The 19,422-nt window shown below is 36.7% G+C and overlaps 1 protein-coding gene across 2 annotated transcripts in view; it reads right to left on the bottom strand.

Annotated features, from left to right (window-relative positions):
• DOK6 (docking protein 6) overlaps positions 1-19,422 on the bottom strand; it is a 266,551-nt gene that overhangs the window by 90,674 nt on the left and 156,455 nt on the right. For both annotated transcript variants that reach the window (XM_049830463.1, XM_049830462.1), the window contains exons 4-5: positions 11,202-11,321; positions 1,220-1,409 (exon numbers count right to left, since the gene is read on the bottom strand). In XM_049830463.1, the coding sequence (XP_049686420.1) occupies positions 1,220-1,409; positions 11,202-11,321 (310 nt within the window). The remainder of the gene's footprint in view (positions 1-1,219; positions 1,410-11,201; positions 11,322-19,422) is intronic.

Below are 19,422 nucleotides of genomic sequence, written 5' to 3'. Positions count from 1 at the left end.
GCCTAGGGGAAGGAATGATTTAGCAAATTATTCTTGCTAAAATTGTGTATTTGAATGAGCCCCACAACTTAATCATTGAAATTAGATTGAAACATGGGTCAGCCATTGCTATTTTTTAGTAAAACAATATTAAATTAAAAAAAGTAATGTCTTCATGATTTTTAATGGTGAAATCATCACAGAAAAGCAAAGCACTAAAATGCTCCGGTGACATGAGTTTGGATATAAAAAGTCATGTGTTAAGTGGTAACTCCCACCTACAAGAAACTGCAGAGGAATTGTGGTCATTATCTCCTTAGGATGTAGGGTCCATCTGATCCATGTTTTTGTTTGTGAGAGCCAACTGTATTTTTGTTAATATTTGTTAATGATATTGAATAAGTACACATCAAAATGCATATAAAGATTTTTAACAAGGCAGTGTGGCTAACCCAGGGTGTAGAGACACCTGTAATTTCACAGACTGCTTTGGATAATTCAGGCTTTGCATAAGAGAGTATGACAAACTTAGAAAAGTCTTGAACCATAAAATACAAGATGAAACATCACCAAAGACAGAGATAAACGCAGAATTCTTTCTGCACAGAAATGCAGAAAAGGCAGTGAACCTAACGGCAAGATATGAGATGCATTAAAAAGATATGAAAGGGAGGCAAAACAGAGCTCCATGGACGTTTAAAACTGATCTGAGGATGGAAATGGCAATGAGGATTAAAACTGCAGGCAGAATAAAGAGCTAGCCTTTTTATGGGTTCACAATGTTCTCCGTACTCCTGCTTGCAATTATACTCTAGGGTGGCAATCAGTCATCGGGAACATCCAAAAAGAGTACTATCTACAGTAACAGAAGTTATTCCATTCATACTGTGTGATGAGCCTTTTCCATGATCCAGAATTAATTTCTTCTACATCAAAAGTACTGAAATTATACCACACTAGTATTTAAGCACAGTGAGATTCATAAACCTTAAGAATGACAATTCAACCAGTTAAATAAAAGTCAGAGGAAGCTTAAGCTCATTTTAAATATAAGATATATTAATGTTTATTTTGAACACCGGTTTGAATATATTGAAAAGTAATATTCAACAAACAGAAGTCTATGGAGAGGCAATGTATTCCGTCTTTCATTATAATGAGAGGCTAATCCAACTTATCAGACTGCTGCTCAAAAATCACTGCTTATTTCTTCCTACTGCTGCTGCTTCTTAGCTCTTACCTTCCAGACTCAAATGTGAACCATGTTGAGTCACGTCCGTATCTCCTCAAAGAGCTCAGAGGCCACATGACCAGCTTGACCTTGGCATTGTGGATGTCCCAGAGATAGATGTTTTCGTGTGTGATCTGCATTGTACATTCCCCATAGATATCTAAATTTGGTGTAGGCATAAGATACACATTGAATCGTTCTGGAAAAAAAAACACAACACAGAACAAGGCATAGCCAGTTAGAGCAAGATTTTATATTGGGGAAAAAAAATTAGTATCTTTAGTTACTGATGGTTCAGAAATCAAAGCCCAATTTCTAGCCTTGAACAGAGGTGAGGATCCACTGATGTCAAATAAACCTTGCTAGTGTACATGAGAGGAGTAAAAGGAGAATCCTCTTCATTTCATTTTCATTATAAATAATGCAGCAGACTGAAACGTCTTTCACAGATGGTCTGCATAGTCCTCTTTGACATATGTCCCCAACAACTTAACTAGAGTCCTTTATCCTCACCTTAAGGGCCATGACTCTTTGCAAATCAAAATTCACAATGACTTGAACTCTGACAGAGACTCCTCTCTCAAAGAATAGAACTATAGGTATCTTGGCAAAACATGTATGTACAACCACCGCCCCGCAGAAAAAACGTCCTTAAAATTGTAAACCCAGGTTTACTTATTGAAGCTTGTTAATAATTACATTCTTTATGTTCAGTTTATATTTATTTACCAAAGCCTTTATCATTTGTCAAATTAATAACATTTTTAATCATCTGTTGCTTTCTTGAAAAATCTGATTCAACACGAAATATTATGGTCAATATATCAGTTGCTACCAGCTGCACTTCTACTGCAAAGTGCACTCATTGCAGTAAGAGGTCAAGGGCATTAACAATTTTCTGAAGTGCCTGAATTGCATGTGATTTAATAAGCAACGCAAAAAACTATCCTTAAAAAAAAAAAAAAAAAAAAGTAAAAAAACCAAGGTGATATAAAACACCATTAACTCATACAGAAGGAAGTAAACCACAGTAATATCAAGAGAATTTTAAATAAAAATGCAATTTTCTTTGAAGAATAACTACTGTTTCTATGTTTCTACAAAGAATGAAAAACTCAGTCAAATTTCAGGTTGGACAGCTGGAAGTGTTAGCCTATATTTTAACTCTAAAGGCACTGAAATCTTAGGGCTTAATAGCATAATATGGGAGAGTGCAGCTGATTCATAACTTCCTCTCATAATTTTCTTTCGTTTTTGAAATAGCATAGAAATGCAAACTGTCAATGCTACTGCACTGAAGAGTGTTGGCAAAAAAGGTAAGAACAATTTAAAGTATGAGCATGAGCAATGCTCATTCAACAAACAACACTGGAAAAATGTACTTTAAAGTGACACCTCATAGGAAAATTGTCTCCAATTACTTGATAAATGACTGACAGTTTGTTGTGGAACATTTTAAATCCACCATTTGCACTGAATTCTCTCATGGTGTCCTCATAAAAATTAGGAAGGAATCTAAAGTAATCAGAAGAGGAAAAAAATGAGAGAAATTTATCATGAGTCAAAATCAGATGCAGCTTCCCAGTGTGTTTGACATTCAATATCACAGACATTATGTCTCAATTTTTTAAACATTTGATAAATACATACCTTTCTGACAAATCAGTGAAAATACTGCAAATAAGCATTTTAATATAAAATATGTTAGAAGTGTGTGTGCGTATGTGAATAAAGCAGCAAAAGTTTGGCTGAGGAATTAATGGCAGCAGGGAACTGCTGGGTGAGCAGTAAGAATTGCCGTCCTGCATAGCTATAAGTAAACTTGTCATCCCCAATGTTATTCTGTTTCAGTCAATTTAATTTTGTCCTATTAATGACTCCCCAATTGATTCATTCAGTCTCATAGCCATTCAACCTCTTCTCTCAGGTTCAACTTCTCATTAATCACACTAATGGGTGTTAGCCCTAAAAGTTTCATTTTATGACTAAGGTCCCAAGTGTGAAACTTCTGATGTTTTGTAAAAGTCTTTTGACACACCACACAAATAGATTAGCAGGTGCTGCTGAGAGCACCACAGAGAATTTCCCCAAACCCTCAGAGGAGTGCATTGGGCACAGGTCTAACCTAACGCCTACTACAGTAAATGGAAGGACTCACACACGGGAGTATGGCTCAATGACTGCGTTGGGAAGGGAATGGTAGAGAACAAGATGACTTACGCTTTGTAATGGAATTATCTTCTTAAAATATACATATACACATATATGCCCTTTTTCAGTATCCATATGTCATTGTGATGGTCATGCAAAAATGCCTAGGAGCTTTAATCATATATGAGACCCCAGTTTTGCATTGTCATGCTGTTACTTATTGTTACTTAGCTCCCTTCTTTGAAAGAAAGATGCAGATGCCTGACGTATCAGCCGGCGGTCTTGTACATTACCTGAAATCACACAATGTGTCTTGTGAGGATGGGGCTACTACACGAGAATGGAAATCTTTCCCTTTCCCTGTCTTCATTGACAGAGCGCCTCAGACAGCAGCGAAAATGGAAAGGTACAATTATTTTCTGAAGGAAACCTTAAACTGTTGTATTGAAGGCACAGCCTATTTCAACCTGGTTTAGAAGTTACCAGGAGACTCATGAAATGCTCAACTTCTCTGAAGTGTTTGAGGCTATTATTGTATGAAGGGTATTCAGGACATACAGTATCCTCAACCTGTCAGGAGACATTTGCTGACTTTGCGCAGGAGGTCAGTGTCTAAGGTGTGGTGTCACGGATTAAAGAAAGTACGTCTGATTAAACCGAACATCAGCTGCAGGGCAAAATGTAGCACCCTTGGAACTCACTCAAATCGATAAGAAAAGCAAGTGTACAAACGTATGTGCTGGAGAAGCTTGAGGATGGATATATTTGCTTTCGAAACGAAAACTAATACTTTTGAGCAGTGGAAGACTGAGGACATGGAAAGGTGTGGATACTATTAAATGATTTTAGAAATTAAAATGCAGGGTTCGATTTTTGCATTTCAGAAAATATTTGAACAGGTATCTAGGTAATGGTAATACAATCATTCAGTTTTTAGAGGCAAGTTATGCCCTTAACCTCATCCAGGCAGGAACAAACATTCGTAGGCTAGATTTGGGCATCGCAGCTGAATTCTGTCACCAGATCTTCTGAGTCACATTGAATAGGATATTTAGCTTCTCTGTGGATCAGACACCATCTGCATGTGAGTGGGATGAGATAATAACAGTTCATTGGGTAGTAAGATTAAGTAAACAGAAGTTAATGAGGGACCCAGAAAATAGGGAGATGGAAGAAATCAAACAAGTAGATGCTATCCTGTTGGACAAGACAAGGATGAGACTGAGCAGGTGCAATTCCTCAGCATTGACCAGCACTCTCCCCCTCCCTCCTCTAAAACTGGTGAGAGCAAAGTTCAGGGAATGGGGGAGCCAGGATGAGAAAAAAATGCTGATAAATTGCTACACTTATTATTCCACTCTTCTCAACATAACTGCTCTTTCTCATCTCCTTGAATAAGCACAGCAATGCTTCATCATACACTTCGTGCATGTAAAGGTGTTTAGCTTTTGGGCTTTGGCAAGAATATGACCTTTAATGATGTGTTCCAGAGCACAGGAGTGTAAGAGTCTTTGTTAAAATGAGCACACTGACTGAGACGGAGACTTGGCAGCAACTCTGAAATGCTCTCAGCCTTTCAGCTCGAAGTCCAGCTGTACTGGGGAAGCAAAATGACTGCGGCCCAATGATCCTGGTTCTGCTATTTTATCCCTGGATTCCTTCGCCTCCATGATGGTCAGTTGGAAAACTGACCAGATGACATTGTAATTTTGCAATCCAGATCTCTGTTTCATTTCAGCCTTAATGAGAAGAGAAAAACCACTTATGGGAGGAGGCAGTCAGGTTGGTGGGGTTTATATAAGCAAGGGCTTTAAAAGCAAACATTCAGCTTCTATCTAGAAGACAATCCTTCTCCATCTATGAGACTTCTGCTGCTGACCATTTGTAGCTAATTTTCAGGTGGAAAGAGAGCTTTAAGTCTTGAAGACACAGCATTTTGCGTCCATTCACATGACAGAATGATTCTCTCCAGTTTTACACAGTGAGGAACCAGGACTCCAGAATTCATTTTATTCCTTTGGTTATAACTGTTCTGTCTTGCTTCCATTAAAAATGTATGGAAATGTTTACTAACATCTCAATGAAAATATAAAGGCTACCATAAATAAATTATTTTAGATTGTTTCACTGATAAGTAGAAAGGTAGAGAAGAATCTGAAATCTCACTGGATTAACCAGCCATTAAAACTGTAAACGCTTTTCTTTCCTGAATAAAGCTGGCTATGTTTGGTTTATTTTTTAAAAAATAACAAAGTATAAATATGGATTAAGGATAACAGAAGATCAATAAAAAAACATGCAAAATGCTTTTATGTAGTAAATCACAAAGAGAGATTCTACAGCCCCTAGAAAATGCCCTGAACCAAGTCAGCTCTGTGAACGCAATTACAAAGTCTCTATGCTTTGGCTGTAGTTCATAATCTCAATATGTAGCATAAAGAAATAACTCACAATCCTCTTCTGAGGATTCAAGGGCGTTTTTCACTATGAAAAGCTACATTTTTGCTACCAGAAATTAATGAGTTTCTAGCAATTAAAACCCAGGAAGCAAGATCGCTGTACTGTGGAATGTTTTTAAATAAAAAAGGAAGGTAAAACAAATGTTATGAAAAAGAGGAAGAAATTCACAAAGGAAGCAATTTTATGAGATATTAATTTAAATATTAGGCAGGGAGTAAAAGCAAAAAATCAATTATCTTTCAAACTCTTCCAGGCTTCCAAAATCAAAATTAGCTTCATCATGCATTAAAAAAAAAAAAAAAAAAAAAGCCAAAGCACCAGTAACATATAATAGAAAAGCATCATATTGACATCACAGGCATGACACCTAACAATAAATCAGCTACAGCAGCAAAAGATGGATCAGGCCTTTTCTTCAGTGTAAAAATTTGCATTTTTACATTTGCCTATTTTCTTGACTGTTTACATCAGGTTTACATGTAAAGTTTAATAGAATGTGATTTAATACAAGTATTCATCTATTTTAGTGTTATTATTTAGATTTCAAAATAGATAGGAATACAGTCTTCACCAAATGGAAGCACCTCTTCTTAAAGAATGGATTAGCAGCACTGTCTACACATAATGCTTTTTTAACAAATATTGCCTTGAATATTCTGGTTTCTTTTTCACAGTAATCTTAGTCTGTCATTGTATACTGTCCATCTGGATAACTTCTTTCTAATTACTTCCTTCTATAAGGAATGAAAATACAGTGACACATTGGAAACAGTGATATTTTGAAAAATAATCATGAGCATGGACAAAATCTAGATACAATGACAGCCAAGCAGGTAAAAAAATATTTTAAAAAGAGTTTTGTTTTTTTTTTTTTGGTTATTATTATGTCTTGAGGTGTAATACAAATGCTTCCAAATGCCCTGAGAGCTGGAAAGGAAGTTTCCATTTCTTCCAAATGAAGATAGCACTCTAGTTTCATGATTTCTTTCCCTAGCAGCAGCTTGAGAAACCTAAGGAATATGGAATGTGTGTGTAAGTATCCCAGGATACTGCTTAGAGGACTACTTGTCAAGAGTGTTACCAGCTCCAACCAACTTCAGTTTTTCTTTCCTGGAGTTATAACTGTGTATTATTATTTGTCTTATCATTGTATATACAGCTCCACTGCCATTATACTAAATTTGTTATCTAAATAGGATCATGCAGCCTTTACTGATTTTGATTTAATACTGTATTTTCATTCTTTATCAAATAATTTAATTGAACATTCATAAACAGTAAGAGACTGTGTTTGGTGTAAAAAGAAATTTAAACAGAAACAGGGTTGCTGCTATAGGGCTGAGGAACATAAACAAATCACTTAGATTTGCAGGGGAGAGAAGGTAAAATGGTTGGAGAGTAACAGAAGCTTCATTTCGAATCACACTTTTTTTGGAATCTGCGTATCATTGCAAACTAAGCAGCCATTAGTTGTGAACCTTAAATGTAAAAAGAAAACCACCTAAGGGTCATTTTCCGCAGTGGAGTTGACACAGTAAGACTTGCAGTAATACTTCTTGAAAGTAGTAAGAGAGATGAAGTCCAGTGAGAAGCTTTCTGTTACTGATGTGCTTCGCACAAGAATTGCTTAGATGTCTTCTCTATTCTTCCTACAAGACTCAATAGCCAGAGGTCTCTGCTATAAGCAGTGCAGATCCCTAGTTTGGCTTTGTTAGCTATCACCACCGCAGAATTGCTTGGTGCTGGAGGGTCAAGCAACAGTGCAACTACAATAAAATAGATCTCGCTAGCACTTACTGAACAACTCAGAACTATAAAAGAACATCTCTTTCAGATTGCTGCACTACTGTAAATTTTTATCCTCATGTGACAGAAATGCCTTATGAATGTATGGCCTTTCAGCCATGACATTTGCATACCAAACAGCAATTTTGCCAGCCTTTGGAACAAACTGTTTTGCAAACCCTATCGTTGCATTTGTGTCACAGAGAATCAGGTATCTTCCCTTCTGAAATCAAAAGCTCATCTCAGGAGAACCACAAGAGTGAGAGCAGGAGGATAAACAGGCTTAGATGTAACAAAAAGAATATCAGACAAATCATAGAAAACACACATACTTTCTTTGCCAAGTATTTTCTGAAATGTATAAAAAAATATAAGTAGCATGTAGCAAATTTTATGTTCCCGGGGCACATACAATGACAATTAAAAAAATTATTACAAATGTTGCAAATTGAAGGTACTGGCTATGGTGGTCATATACGGGGACTGAAACACAAACCTCCACAACAGAAAAATTACTGTTTTTTCAAGAGATAGCTAATTTATCTGATCCCTTCAGTGAATACCCATACAAGTACATGACATACATCATGCAAATATCCTTCAAAGACCGGAATGGGCAAGTAGTTGGACAGATGAAGAACACAGTGTGTTAAAAATACTATCGCTAGGAAAACGTAAAGCAGATCATGAAAAAAACACCTTGTTAGGCTAGTTCTTTTATGATCAAGAAGTATCTTTATCAAATTTTGAACATTTCAGAAAATCTTTAGGGCAAAGTAATTATTTGAAAAAAGACAATGGAATGAGATGGGATTAATGGTTAATACACCTGTTCTTTTGGGATTAATAGTATTAACACCCTGTCATACCATAGACATATTAAGAGTATAACACCGTTATTCAATTGCTTTTAGCCCTTAAAATGTAAAAAAAAAATAATTATATATATATATATATATAAAAAACTGAAAAACCACTGGCACTGTAGTCTTTATGACAATGCAATCTGTGGTCTTGCTCAGATACTAAGAGACATCTTTTGTTCAGTGACCTGAAAGAAAGCCCTTGTATGGTTCAGGCAACAGAACCTGCATGAAACTAGATGCTGACGCTGTATGAGCCTATTACAGGTTTTACAAACTGTATTCTCACATTTCTGTTTCAAGTAAATATTAATACATCAACTAATTCAAGAGGAATTCTATGAAGTTGACATACTTGCAATGTTTTGAAATAACGGGATTCAAAGGTACTATATCAGTGTACAGTTTTTATTTAACACACAAAAAATAAAATGACCCTGAGAGTGACACAGCTGCCATTTTCACAATGAGCAAGATTTTAGACATTTCATACATATAGTCATTTTTCATGAATTTCAAATTGGAAAATTAACTTTGACCTTTCAGATTCAGGTCAACAAAAGCTCAGTAGACTTTTTGAAAGGTTTTTAGGTATCTTTTGACCTACAATTTTTGATCACATGCCTTTAAAAGCCACAATGTAGGGAAAATGTACAAGAAAATAAATTTCAAATTTGAATTTTTTATCACAGCTCACTAAATGACTCCACCCTCCAATTCGTCACCTTTTCCATAAAACTGTCATGTGGGGAATGGCATTGACACGTTTGCAGAATAAGATAACTAGTATAAACTGAAGTCACAGTTCCACTCAGCTGATTTTACTGAAGGAATCTGCTAAAGAAATTCGAGTGCAACTGCAGATTCTCACAGCCCAGCTAAATGAAATGCTAGACTTCATACCAACAGTAAGAATCTCTGTACTCTTCCCTCTTTCCAAGTGGATTAAAAGACCCCCAAACCAGAATTTGCTTTGCTTCTGAACAAGACAACTTTGAATTTCAAACGTGCTTATTAAAATGCAGAGTTGTGCATCAAGGGGATGAGAGAAGGAAGTGGATAGGTATCAGAATTACTTGTCTGAGATACTGTAACTAATGATTTAGCAGAGCATGCTCGTCAAATATTGGATTATATGTATTCAGCCACTTGGTTTAAAAGGATATGGCTAATGATACCCTCCATGCATTCTTATTCATGTGATTTATACAACAAAAACATGCTTTGCCTCTTTGTTTCTTTTCATTTATTTACTAAGAACAATAAAGATGCTAATTATGTTCATATATGCTGGTTGGTAGCACTGCAATTAATTTCTAGGCTAAGGCAATTGAATCAAGACTAGTTCACAGAACAGGACTAATCTGTGTCTTCTGGAGGTCATGTGTGTGTAACTGGATCTCTTTCAAGAACAAGATGAAATGTAATATTTGCCATCTATGTCCGAAAGATGCTGGACAGTACATAAATTCGCTGCAGAAAGAGCTCGAGGAATTTCAAGCTACTTTTCTGCACACGTCACAGGCTTTTGACAAGATTTATTCCCTTTCGCATTTGTGAAGGAGCACCACCTGCTCACATTATTCTCTCTTCAATAGCATGCACAGGAGTTTTATACCTATAGCCTACAAGCACAGAGCAGATAGGATGCTTTGAGTGGTGTCTGATCATTATCACTTTCCTACAACATTAGTAGCTCTCCATTTGTTAAGTAGTTAGAGACTACAAATTAAATCCTGCATCTCACAGCAGGCAAACAACTTCACAAACAATTGAACTTCTTTTAAATTGCACTTGAACATGTCTGATTTTTGAACAAAATTTCTTAAAGATTTCTGTATTATTTGTGTTATTAGGTTCAGAGATGTCTGGACTCTTCTGTGAAACTAATACAATATAATCAATATAGTGTTCTTCATTCTATAATTTAATTATGTAATTTTGTTTATAATGGTAGTTGGCTTGATATTTTATGACCATTGAGGCAGTTTGTTTTATTACTTTGTTAAAAGCTATTGGATCTTATAAAAGCATCAAGACAGTAATAATCATTGAGAGCTGTAATTTAGGGAGGAATAAATGAGTGCATTTTGTGCTGCCCTCATGTTCATTAATAGGAATTAAATGACAGGATAATCACAGATTTTCTTTTGTTATTGCATATTCCATCCACTAGCATCCTTCCTGTGCATGTGTCTAATCTAAAGTTCTTTTCCAAATAGCCTTTAGATGAAGACTTAGAAGCTCAGGCTTAGTGCTGACTAGCATCTGACATTGCCCTTGTCACCTGTATTTGACATTTAGATGACCTTGACTTCATTATTTAAGACAGGTATGAGTTTAAAGCAAATATGTGTTTTGCAGTCCAAAGTGGTGTTGATATGTTCATTGCTGTCTTTTAAAGGCTGTGGAAAAACAGCTGCTATTTTATTCCTCTGCACCAGAGGCCATTGTTTCCAGAACCAGAAAGATCATAGACATTGTTTCCAATGATAAGAAAATGTGAACACAATGAAGACATGAAGTCACTCTACGTGTGCTATTTGGCATGGGATTTAATCATCTTTATTTGCAGGAAAAATAGGATTAAGCCTCAAAAGCATATCCAATGTTTAGTTATTCATGATGTTCTTCTAGCTAATAGTAAAAATCCTCACAACAACAAACACATGCAAAGATAAAATGGGACATCACCTAAGAACTGATGTAGGCACAATTACAAAGTTACTTACCATTTTGTTCTCTCTGGACTCCAGCAGCAAGCAAATCTGGTTCCCCAAGACTTATATCATTGAGCCTGGTTCCTAGACACTCCATGCAAAGATGTTTGCACCATTCCTCTGCCTCTAGTTCTGGAAAAACAGGAAAAAAAAATTGTTTGTGTTAACAATTTACTCAAAAAAAGTATGAAGTTAAAGCAATACCTTTTCCTGACCAGTTTTAAGACAATATGCTTGTGTTGAAACATGAGTTATTAGCATAAAGTTCCCTTGAATTTCTTTGCCTTGATTTATGAACTTCTAAAAGGGTTTACGCTATTAGGACTGCATCTTCCATTTTCAAATTTGGGGATAGGAGGTGGAGTTAACAAAAAAGAGAAAGTAGTGAGTTTTCAAGGCAGTATATTTCTAGTAGGCCTTCTTGAAAGAAAAAATGCAATTTAGAAAAACATTAGGTATAATATCTGAAATATTCTTTACTGCTCTTTAGGTGAATCTGAACTATTAAAGCAATTTCTGTTTCTAAAGGTTAAAGAGTATTTTTCTAGGAGCAAAGGAAAAAACAGTAACAAGAAGACCTTCAAATGCAAAACTTCCTTCTCTGCTGTACTGAATGGCTATTCGTGTCAAGTTAGTCCGAATAATTAATTTCTTCAGTTCTGTTTACCTTCTTTTGGTCTCAGAGCAATTTGGGCATTAGTTGGAACATTTCTGTGAAAATTCCAAACCTCCTAGTCTTTTCTGAGTCCTCCATTGCATCCCATTGACGTGCATCTGAGAGCTCCTTATCTGCCGATTTACCAAGACAGAACCTCCCCAAGGCATAACCCCCTGAGACACCACGACAGCCCCCCCTCCACACCCAGCCTCATCCTACCCACTTCCCAAACTTAACATCACGAAATCTCTGGCATTGGTCACACAAACAACATGGCAAGTTGGCGTTCACACAGTGTGAAACCACAACTAATAAAAATTATGCAACGAGGCTGTCTTTTATTACAGAATAGGCTTGACCTAAGGGAAGCTTCCTGGAGAGCAGGCTTGGCACCAAGGACGCACTGAGCATCCATTGTCACAGTCTGTATCTGATCATCTTTAGGAGTGGGTGACTCCAGTCACCTAGAAATGTCTCTATTAAACTGCCTCAGTTTTTTCATTCCTATTTTTGGGGACATCTGGAAAATAGTTTTGTGACCATCTCTCCAATGTAGTGCTGAAATTTGGAAAGAGAAAAAAATACTGCATGCAAGCCCTGAAGCATCTAGTGATGATGACTCATTGTAATTACTGAAAGTTTATATCCAAGAAAAATCTTTCCATGCCTAATTGGTACAGTCCTCAAATCCTTGCCTGGCTAGGCATAGATTTCTAGTGACAAAAACATTTGCTGGACAAGAAAGGGAGACAGGCATGCAATTCCAGGGCTCCAAGAACCTTCGGATCCCCTCCTTTGTTCAGGGCCCTGAATAATCCAGGAACAGATTGTTCCCGAGTTATTTTGGCTATCAGCTGACCAAGTTCCCAGGCAGACAGTTCAAATGATAGCGTCTGTTTGGGGATTTTTGAGACCCAAACGCTGCTGTTGTCACAAGGACACAAACAGTTTGGGGGGGCTTCTTCAGAGCACTGTAAGCAAAGGGGTTTCCCTTAACCCTTCTTGATTTTTTTGCAGTCTTTGTCTCAGGACACAGATCCCCAAAGTTGGTCTTCTCGTAATATCCTCAGCTTCTGGTGGTAAAAGACCGAACATTCTGTCAGGAACATCCAGATGACATTTAACTTTCTATGTAAGAAGAAAATATTGAGGTGACAGCATACTGTTCCTTAACACTTCTACAGATACAGCCTCCTTGAAGGAAGTAAGGAGAGAATAGGTATATCTCTGGACAGCAATAAAAACTTAGGGCTTTTAAAAGGAGTAAGATAAATTTGTTTAAAAGCCTACCTCCAAAATTCATCTTCTGCTCATGCATGAAGAAATTTTCCTCCTGTTTTCCCTTCCTCTCCTTTAGCCTTTGCCATTTCCTTGGATATTCGTGAGGTCTGCTGAATCAGAGCCATGCCTTATAAATCGTACCTTCCCATGGAGAGGGCTTCATGCCAGGGAGATGATAAAAGTGGACCACAAGACATGCTGCCATATTCCGGCAGCACGCAGAAGGGGTGGGGGAAGAGCACCAGCACATGGGTAAGTCAAGCCCCCCCATCAAGGGAAGGTTTCCACTGAGTCGCCCAACATCTGCTTCCAGCTACAGATAAACTCGGGGGGAATCAGCCCAGAAAGGCTGGTAGCGCAATGGAGACAGTGCAAATCTAGTCCAGCGCTCCCATGTTTCCCTCCCTTCCCTCTCACAATTTCTTGCCTGCCTAAACCGTATCATAGAACAATATATATGCTGACAGAATTCATAGCTCTTTGCAAAGCCTGTAATTTTTCCTCAAGTGTGGTCAGGATATAACATTTTATGTATTTCACAAAATCTGGATTTTATTACTTTCTTTCATCGTGCCTGCACCCAGACTGAAAGGCTACATTCTGGAAATGTAGAATGAGATGATGGTAAACAAACACTAAACTAACCTTTCTAATATTACCAACATCTAAGGAGAAAGGAAAACCTATTGGCATTTCCATAAATCCAGCTTAACATCAATATATATTCAAAACAGGACTCATGTAAAACCAACACTTCTATTTATATGTATCCTCACACCACATTTCCAGTAGATTTTTTTGGGAAACAAACAAGCAAACAAAAGCATTTTTCTAGGAAGCTGTTTCTTGTGAGCGTCTTTGTTTTCGTCTCCTCAATCCACTTGCCTCTCTCTATTATAGGAACACCTAGATCTTGAAAGTTTGGATCCAGAAACTGCCTTTCAGAGTGTTTGACTCTGGCAGTTTAATTTAAGCTGCTGCTGCTTCACTGCCAGACGTTGATGATTAGACCCAGATTAGACCATTCTCCAACTGCCACACAGAAGAAACTTATCTTACTGCAAGCATTACAAGATCATGGCTATATTTTGCAAAGCATAGGCTGTAACATGCATTGTATTGCTGTATAACTCAAAATTTGTATCTTACAAAAATGATCGACTTAATGCTACAGAAAATACAATTTCAATGCGGAACTAAAATATCTTCCCACAGAACTGTGAGGATTTGTGTCTCCTGTCAGAAGCATCAACATTATCTACAAATGTGTTTGGAAGGTCAAGGGTATGAGGGTACTGTGTGAGTTAGTTTTACCTAATGCATCCTGATAGCTATTGCTTACTTGCAAGGGATTGCCTTCAACCTTTTCCTTGACAGACATGTGAAATCTTCTTTAGAAGCAGGTGAATTACCTTTCAAAGCCAAAGCCATATTTCTCCTTTCACCCTGTGCATCTATAAAGCAGTTCACCATTCTTTTGTAAAAGGTCTATAGTATGCTTTGTGTTTCTGGATAACAAATATCATTTATGATTTTTTAAATTCATTTATTAGAATTTATAGTACATAAATGCATCAGTCACAGTAGCAATCTTTAAGCATGACAGCTACCACGTCACAAAACTGAGATACCACTGTTACTTCTTTATTTTAGTTATATGCATATTTTGAAACAGATGAAATATTACAGCGGAACCAAGTCATAAAAAACTGTCAGCAAAATTCTTCTCTTTAATGCATGTAGATTAGATTTATTGGTGGTAAATGCTGAGTTTTTAGTCGTAACTGGTACTTGTCATTGCAAAATTTAGTTTCCTTTTAAGATAACTGAATTCTTGGACTGAATGATAAATTGCAAAGCAAGCTTTCACAGCTATAAATAAAATCCAAATACTTGCATTTTCATCTTTACTGTTATTCAATTATAAAATGCTGCTATACAAATGTCATGAGGTGAGATAAAATGCGAAGAGATGGGAGACCTTAATTAGGCACAGTTTATTGCATAAGAAATATTACTGGGAACAAATCTGTAAACTTGTTATCTGGAAATACACAGACCTGGTTATTGGCAATATTTTCCTGCAGTTTAACTGAGCTTCTAGGTCACGCCTGAGGTTCTGTGTCATTTCTACTTCAGTTCCCAGGTGGTCAAACTGGTGCTCTACCCAGTCCAACCACTGACGTTGCGCATTGCAAATAGGCGATACCACAGGATGATAAATGGGTTTGTTGATATAATAATGACGATGAAATAATATTGGCAAATGGTGTTATAAATATAAATTTGTAAGAGTGAAAGAGCTCTTCCGCTACTTACGGTTTAAAACAGTTCATGCTGCACAACCTATTCGACAGGGAGGAGGTGGTGGGGCAGACATACAGAGATACAGATATATTTCACTTCACTGTCCTTAGAGAGCCTCTAGATCTCCAGGGCTAGAGGCGGGATTGTTTTCAGACTCCTGGCTTCGGAAGCATTTTGTGTGGGGACTAAACCAAATATCTTCTGAATCCTGCTAACTTCACGTTCTTTCACATTCACCTCCCGTGCTCACCTTGCACAATCCCCCAGGAGCCTGTCATCACCCACCACAACAAGCTGCCCGCGTACTCGCATGCTGCTAGCCTGAGATAAAGCCTCGAAGAGGTGACCCCTCCTGCTCAGTTCAGCTTTGTCTCCTTCCGTAACACCATCTCCTGCTCTGCAAAGCGGTGCCCTCTGTTCCAGGAGATCCCTTCCATCGCCAGCAGCAGCAACCAATGGCATTCGTAAAAAAATGGCTCAATTTATATGCAACTCTTGAAGTTTAAAAACAAAGACGAGGAAGTTTGTCTCTTCCCCTTCTCATGCAGCCCGCATAAAGTGATGTGACCAAGGATTTGAGTTGGAAATAACATGTATGCAATGTTAGAGGGGGGTGACAAACATTGTCCTTGTGCAAATCAAAAAACCTCACTTACTTTTTGAGCCTTCCCTGATGTCAAGGTGTATAAGCCTAAAATGTTAGTTTCTTCATTTCTGAAACATTCTTATGTATTTTCTGCACAAATTGTTTGACTCTTCTTCCCCCCAGACTACTTCTGTAAGAGGTCCAAATCCAACTGAATATTCTTACTCTGAATGAAACTGGAGAATCTTTCCTGCTTGGGTTAGTAGGACTTGGACCTGATATTCTATACAAGGAAAAAAAGATGGTGCAGAAAAGCCACATGTGCCAATTTATCTCTTCTAAAAATCATCCAGCCTTAATTAGAAGTTAATAGGAAAAAATATGATAGAATTCCCACAGGATTGATATGCTATTATACTGTGCCACATACAATATATGCAGCAACTCAATTTCATTTTTTTTTTTACTAGCAAATAACACTACTGCCTGCAGGCACGTAATTTATCAAAATCAATAAAACTTTAAAAACCTCTGTTGTTTATCAGGACATATATAATCCTTTGATGATTCAAACATAATTTTATTTTATAAATATTTTAAATATGTTGTCTAACAGTGTCTCCATTACTTAGGGCACTTTTACTAGAGCACATTACACACTCAAACACACATACAAATGCAAAGCAATATGGCTATTTCTTATCTTTGCTCAGAGGAACGTATGGCTAGTGCTTATTTTGTGTAATAACATGTATTAACTCATCAACACTGGCTATGCATGCATTAGGCAATTTTTTGTTAAATGATAGACAGGAAGCATGAAGGGGATGTATGTTCTATTTAGTGCAAAAGAACAGAAAAATAGTCTGTATGTAGAGGAAAACTTGCTTTCAATCAGATAGTAATAGAGATAGTGGGCTGCAACTCTGAAAGCAATTTGGTTATTAACATTATTTTTTTATTAAGCTATTATATTTGAAGCTATTTTATAAGATATGGGACTCATACATAGGATTTTTGCTTGTGTTCCAACTAATACTACCTGTAAGGAAACTTTTTTGCATTTTTCTTGAACTGTGACTTTTAAATCTTTTACCTGGAGTAGTCTCCTGTTATTACGTAAGTGTAAATCACTGTACCAAAAAGGCAAAGAAAAAGTCATGAAAGAAAACCACATACACTGTTAAATTTCATTAATTTACTGAAAATGCTCTAACTTCAGGCTGTGACAAAATATTTTAAAAGAAATCTGACAATATTCTTTGGAAAAAAAGTCAGTGAGTCAAGTTCCTCATTTTTCTTTTAATACCATAAGACCCTTAATTTTTAACTATTTCCAGCTATTAAAATGTATGCATATTTTTTTATATACCATCAGTTTAATGACGTACCCACTTTTCTCTGTACAATTTGAGCATTATAAATTTTTTCGCTTAAGGAAATACTGAATAACACAGCAATGAAGCTAAATGAACAATTACAGAACATGAACACATGCTGTTCTCTAACTTTAACTTGGTATATTTTGCCAACATCCTTTTTTAACTGAGGGAAGATACAGCGTAAGTATTATACACAAAGAAATTTTTATTTTCCCATCATTTGCTATTTTAAACTTGTGTTGGCATAAGGATAGCACAGTTAATTACAATAATTACCAAAAGACATTGATTAGCTGTAATAAAATTAAAACTGATATTTCTGCCAAAAATCATCCACACTTATCTGGAGGTGCTGCAAGGTACATCACAAACAGGTCTCTGATAATTTTTATTTGTGCATGTACCTGTGTTTGCAAATAGCCAGCTGTGTATCCCTGTAGTTATCGAGGTAGATGAAAACCGATATTTTCCTGACAATACCCCTTTCGTTTCTGCAAGTCTGATCAAAAGTGTCAGCTTGAATGAATAATCAGCACTCAGCTACCAGACCGTCTACTAGCCTGTCTATTATATAAGCATGTACAATGTTAAGTGAATGCATTTGAAGGCAATAACGGTATTTAAAAAGATCTATCATATTGATGTTACTGTCCATTAAACTGTTTCCCTAAAATAGACTTTTCCTGCACATAACACCCACTCTCATCGCTCCTCCTTTCCAGTGCAAAATTGCAGTGAAAGAGCACCCTTCATCCGAACGCTAAAAGAAATGCCCTGCCATGCTGACTAGCAGTCCCTAACCAAAGTGAAAGCAGCAGGAAACAAAGTTTCCCATCTGAAATGCTTGAGAATGTAGTTTTCATACAGAAACAGAACTTACTTGACTTGTTTAAAAAATGGAGAATGTATGGGAAAATGAAGAAAAATAGTTAATCTACAAGAAAGTGGTTTCCTTTGCTCAAGACTAGAGCTAATGTAACTATAGGACATTTGTTTTCTTTTTTTATTTAGGTAAACGGCAACTTCTGCTATTAAAAAAAGTGAGTATTACTTTACTCAGTGATTAGTCCTACAGAAATGAATGATGCCATTCCATGAAGAAAATGCTATTTGGTGGGTACCCTTGAGGGTAGATTTATAGGTATCCTTACAGATACTGTATTCTTCACGCTGGGGACTAGAGACTGTCATTATACCATAAATGTTTGTCAAACATTAGTATGTCCAACGGATCAACAGTAAGCTGATACAGCATCATTACTCAAAAATATCCCTAGCAAACTTTCACTCTCAATTCAAACTTTCTTTCAAGTGCAAAGTAATAATTATGAAAACCTGCCTGAACATAGAAGAAACATTTACATTTTGTCTGACACTAATGGGCCAGTTACAAGAATCTGGCATGGGAATTAGACAGTTCCCCAGGACTGTCAATCCATACCTGTTCCAATACTTATTAACATTAAATGACAATGGCATGAAAGTAAAATAACCTCCGGCAGCTTGTCTGTACTGGGAATGACACAAACACCTTCAGTCAAGTGCCCAAAAAGGGTCTGTCACCAGTAACATAACACACAGAGGATGCTATCACATCAACTTATGCAGCTACCCCATGACTGACAGTCAGCAATAGCATTTTTCTGGCTTAAAACTGCGTAGTATTTCAGATTTAGTCTACTCCCATAGTACTTTTATTCCTCGTGGAAAAGTTATAGGGCCTTTTCTTGAATGCATGGGAAATTTAATACCTTCTGTGTAAATCTGAAGCATGCCTTTCTCCCATTGTCAAGTGTTCAAGCTACAGTCTAGTAAGAGGACCAATACCCCAAATAAACTAGTATATATTCTAAGGTTCATTGCACTTTTTTAAAAAAATATGTTAAATATTCAGTCTTATCTTTGAGCTATCAACAATTCTTGCCACTTGAAGATCAGAAATACTGTTAGATAAGGTAAATCATTCTAAAGGTATTATTTTCCTATACAAAATCAATGTGATAAGGACTAGTTTCGATA

This window comes from Accipiter gentilis, chromosome 27 (assembly GCF_929443795.1).
Source record: "Accipiter gentilis chromosome 27, bAccGen1.1, whole genome shotgun sequence".
Taxonomy (NCBI): Eukaryota; Metazoa; Chordata; class Aves; order Accipitriformes; family Accipitridae; genus Astur; species Astur gentilis.
The sequence above is the reverse complement of the archived record's forward strand: the minus strand, read 5'-3'. Positions and strand labels throughout refer to the sequence as shown.